General features: G+C 44.7%; 1 protein-coding gene across 1 annotated transcript; it reads left to right on the top strand.

Annotated features, from left to right (window-relative positions):
* Positions 1–377: 377 nt before the first annotated feature.
* LOC115728096 (berberine bridge enzyme-like 13) lies at positions 378–2,278 on the top strand. The gene has a single exon (XM_030658428.2). The coding sequence runs from the start codon at positions 404–406 to the stop codon at positions 2,018–2,020; it is 1,617 nt and encodes a 538-aa protein (XP_030514288.1). The 5' UTR covers positions 378–403; the 3' UTR covers positions 2,021–2,278.
* Positions 2,279–5,136: the final 2,858 nt, after the last annotated feature.

Genomic DNA, 5,136 nt, shown 5'->3' with positions numbered 1-5,136 from the left:
CGGAAGGTAGATTCTTATCTTGGAAACAACTCATTCTGAACTGATCATTCCAGGTAAACTATATGTGTGCTTGCTAGTCACAGATAAGAGTAAAGGAAAACGAGTTTATTATGCCTTATTAGGTTCACGTGGCAAAATCGTTCCGTGCTATGTTACTGACAATCGTTATGTGTGTGCTTGGACTTCAATCAGATGATGCATTTGTACCAGAAGTTTTGCAATAATTACGTTGAACGACCCCACATTAAATAATGGAAGACTTGGAAGACCCAATGAAGTGATGTTCGCATTAGATCATCGCCACGTTGCCGAGGCCAGGAAAATTCACTATATATGCACGACCCACCAAACGCCTGTTCAATTGAACGAATTGACGGGATCAAAGCAAAACCGACCTGGAAAAATGGCGTTTCCAAGCTCTCTGCTCATTTCACAGATTCTCTTCTTGTTCTTGGTCTCATCGTCTTCACGGACATCTGCGACTTCCACGATTCAGCAGGCCTTATTCCGTTGCCTTTCGACCAATTCCATGAATTCTGTTCCTCTTTCCTCGTACTACACCCCGAATAACATCTCTTCCTTCACGTCCGTCCTTAATTCCACGGCGAACAACCTCCGGTACTTGCTACCGACGGTGCCGAAGCCCGTCATCATCTTCACACCGCTGTCTGAGGCCCATGTCCAGGCCGCTGTCCTCTGCTCGAGGTGGTTTGGGCTAGCCCTCCGCGTCCGGAGCGGGGGCCACGACTACGAGGCGGTCTCCTATGTGTCCCAGATCGAGTTCCCCTTTGTCGTGCTCGACCTGGCCCACCTCCGCGCCATCCAGGTGGACATACCCCGGGGCACGGCGTGGGCCCAGGCAGGGGCCACAGTCGGGGAGGTCTATTACCGGATCGCCGAGAAAAGCCCGGTCCACGGGTTCCCGATGGGCCTGTGCACTAGCTTGGGCGTCGGCGGCCACATCACTGGCGGAGCCTACGGGTCCATGATGAGGAAGTTTGGGCTTGGGGCCGACAACGTTCTCGACGTTAGGATGGTCAACTCCCAGGGAAAGATTGTCGACCGGAAGGCAATGGGGGAGGATCTGTTTTGGGCGCTTAGGGGAGGCGGTGGAGGCAGTTTCGGCATAATCCTGGCTTGGAAGCTGAAATTGGTCGATGTGCCTGAGATTGTGACTGTGTTCACAGTCACCAAGACCCTCGAACAAGGGGCGACGAAGCTCCTGTACAAATGGCAAAACGTAGCACCAAAGCTCGATGATAGACTCTTCATCAGAGTCATCATCCAGGCCTCGAGTGCCAACCTGGCTGCGAACCGGACCATGACTACCTCCTACAACGCTCTCTTCCTAGGAGACCCAGACACCCTCCTCAGGATCATGGGCAAGCGCTTCCCTGAGCTGGGCTTGACACGGGCCGACTGCATCAAGACGAGCTGGATCAAGTCGGTCCTGTACATCGCAGGGTACCCGAGCACGACCGCCCCGGAGGTCCTCCTCCAGGGGAAGCCCCTGTTCCGAAACTACTTCAAGGCCAAGTCCGACTTCGTAAGGACCCCAATCCCCGAGAAGGGCCTCTTGGGCCTGTGGAAGATCTGTTTCGAGGATGAGATCCCGTTCATGATATGGAACCCGTACGGCGGGGCAATGGCCCGGGTCCCCGAGTCGGCCACGCCGTTCCCGCACCGGCGTGGCACGCTGTTCAAGATCCAGTATGTGGCCACTTGGCAGGATGGGACCAAGAACATGGCCAGGCACATGGGCTGGATCAGGAAGCTGTATGACTACATGGGACCTTATGTGTCCAAGAATCCCAGAGAGGCCTACGTGAATTACAGGGACCTTGATTTGGGCATGAACAAGAAAGGTTTCAACAGCTTGATGGAGGCGAGTTCTTGGGGTTTAAAGTATTACAAGAGCAATTTCTACAGGCTAGTTCAAGTCAAGACCAAGGTTGACCCTGATAACTTCTTTAGGCACGAGCAGAGCATTCCACCTCTTCCTGTCAAGAGAGGGAGTTAGAGAGTGTTGATTGGTTGGTGCAAGATTTTGCTTGGACCTCTTCCTATTTTGATGGCTGGTGTTTGGTTTTCTTATTTTATTTTATTTCTTCTTTTTTTTTTTGTGGCTCTTTCTGATATTGGGTTCTTCCCCTTCATTTGAGTTCACTGCAATGCAGTGTGTGTTGCGAGCTTAGTCGAAGGCAAACACCAGTGTGCATCTCTCTCTGTCCCTCTCCCTCTGGATATTTCCATTTTTTTTTTCTGAGATAATGACATAAATAGTTTACGAACAACATGATTTATGATCTTTTAATTCGCTCAATGTGGTCCATGAACTTTGGACCGATTTATATCGTGATGATTGAACTTTTGATTTACTTTTAGTACGTGTATAATATAGTACATGAACTACTAAGATGTTCAGTATTGTCATTTCATTAATTGAATATGAGGGATACTATTGAATATTGTCATACAGTCCCAAAGACTAAATTCAAAATGTTTGAAAAGTTTAAAGACCATATTAAACAAATTAAAGTTCAACGCTCACATTGAGTATTTGGCTAAAGTTATGAGATTACATGAAACAAATTAAAAGATCATGGATCATATTGTATATTAAATTAAAGTTTAGTGATTCATTTATGTAGTTTATTTTTTTTTCTTAGGTTGTTCTCGTATCTTCCTGCATAAGCTGTAGAGGACAACTTCCATAATCCATGAAAGAACTCATCATTGCAGAAATGGTGCTCCCAATGCTTTAGGGATGTGATAGCGAAAAGGGGTGGCTGTCCATTATGGACCAACCCTATTATATGTTTCCCAAGATTGATTACGCAATCTGTCTATAAAGCGACGTCCAAATCTTGTTTGATTTTCCACGTGTCCCGCAATCTAAAATTTGGTTTTGACGCAACGGGAAATTTTTCGTGAATCAACTATTGTACCGTCTACCACAAATTATAGCTACTGAACATCGATAGTGTTCTAACCAAAAAATAAAAAGTAAAAACATCGATAGTGCATGTGCTGGTTAAATCACGTCCTTATTCAAATGTTATAGATGGAAAATTACAAAAAAATAAATCCTAAAATTATTGCATTATTCCAATTCAGTTTTAAGCCTTTCATATTTGTGCCAACTGAGTTCATTTTGTTGGCTGACACCGTACGTGATGTCACCGACACTGGCGTAGATAATTTTTACTGATATTTTAATATTTTTGAATTTTTGAATTATTTTTTTTATATTTTTTAAAAAAATTCTGTCTTTTTCTTTTATTTTTTTAGGGCTAGCAGGAGGCTGCTGGCCACTGGATAAGGGTGCTCGTAATTGGAGGAGGGCTGCAGCCTCGCTGCCCTCTCTTAGATCTAGTCCAGCGGAAAACTCAATTGGTATATCGTGACATGAAGGGCACTATTTTATGGGATTTGTACCCTTTTCTCCTATGAAATCACGGAATGAGGGAGGTACTGAATCCAATTCCCCATCAGTCTACTACTATCATGGGAGTGTGAGGAGTGAGGAACCTTCGTGACCTTGTCGTTTAATTATTCAATGAATGTATGAGTGCGTATACATTCCCAATCTTCCACCAATCTTGGGTTAGCTCTCCTAGTCCTAGGGTCACATACTTTTTGATGAGTGATATGATTGCTTATCTATTTTTCACTTCGAGTATATAAGGATTGATTATCCGAATTTTTCACTAAACTAATCTTTCTGGACTACACAAACTGGCTGTTCATATATATTACAGTTCCATTCACAATCCCTAACGTGAAATGAAATGAGGATTTTGTCGCATTCTAAGTGTTTGAGCAATCAATTAACTCACCCAACGTTACATCTATACTCCAGCAGTCATATTATGGATCTCTAGAGGACTATTTCCTCTTATGTATAAGGTTCTCTAGAGCCACCGTATAAATGCAAAAGACTTCAGATTAAAGGGTTTTCATAAAAACCAAGTAATAGGCTAAAGGTGTTTGGTATACACTGTTTGCTTTAGACTAGGGCTTTTGGTAAAGCAAATAAACAAAACCCCATTTCTTTGACCGAGTAAATTGCCATCATAAATATTCGTTTCTGTCCATGGCATCGACCGCACAAGCGGTACGCAACTAGATGGATTTTCCTTGTCCTCTGCTGGTTATTGAAAGCTTGATCTGGTTCTCAAGTGTGTTAGTTGCATTTGACACGATGCATGCATCTCAATCAATCAGTGACGGTGAGACACTGGTAGGATTTCTCAATACAAGAATTTCAAGGGTTTGGACCTGGAAATAGAGGCGACCCAGATCTGGGAACAGAGGTGAGCGTCGCGTGCCGGACTGCTGAAGTCGGGTGACCCCAGGTGATGCAACGTCGAGATAACGTGACTTCAGGCGAGCTAGATTTGGACCAGAGGTGAGCGTCAGATGCCAAGCCGCTGATGTCGAGCTCCTAGGTCATGGGTTGTCAAGGTAACGCGACCCCATGTCAGCATCTCTCTAGCTCCTCTACCAATCCCAGCCACTATCGTCAGCTCTTCCGCAAATCACTGATTTCGAGGGTCGGTGCGGCCCTTGGCGATAGCCGTCGAGGTCGCATGACCCCAGCTGATTCGCATGCAGGCATCTCCCTCCAGCTCCTTTGCGAATCCTAGCCATCGTGTCCGCAACAACGAGTAAAGATATAGTAGGAAAATTTTTGCGAGGGCAAGATTGGAAGGTCAACTTCATTAAATCCACAAATAACATTCCGAAAATGCTGAAATGCAAATGTTGGGTTGGAATTATATTGTGCTAGAAGACTTCAGAAATGCTAAATTTGGCTTAGAAGCCTTTAAGATTCTGGTACAAAACACCTCAATTTAGCCGAAGAATATTTGAAAATCCGAAGTATTTTGAAAAAGCTGAACCCGCAACACACTAGCAAATTGATTGCCTTGGCCCTTGACTACATGGCATTTGAGACAGTCTGTTTTAATTCTTTTCGGGGCTTAGTACACTTTCGGTCCCTATCCTTTTTGGTTCAGTCCTCTATCTTTTCTCATAAATTCAATAGTCTTCTAACGATTGTCAAATGTGTCATCCCAGCTTCTATGTACGACTGACTGCTAACATCTAAAGGCATTTATTTTACCCCTAAAG

The sequence above is a fragment of the Rhodamnia argentea genome, chromosome 3 (genome assembly GCF_020921035.1).
Source record: "Rhodamnia argentea isolate NSW1041297 chromosome 3, ASM2092103v1, whole genome shotgun sequence".
Taxonomy (NCBI): domain Eukaryota; kingdom Viridiplantae; phylum Streptophyta; class Magnoliopsida; order Myrtales; family Myrtaceae; genus Rhodamnia; species Rhodamnia argentea.
Note: the sequence above shows the minus strand (reverse complement) of the source record. Positions and strands in the feature narration are given on the sequence as shown.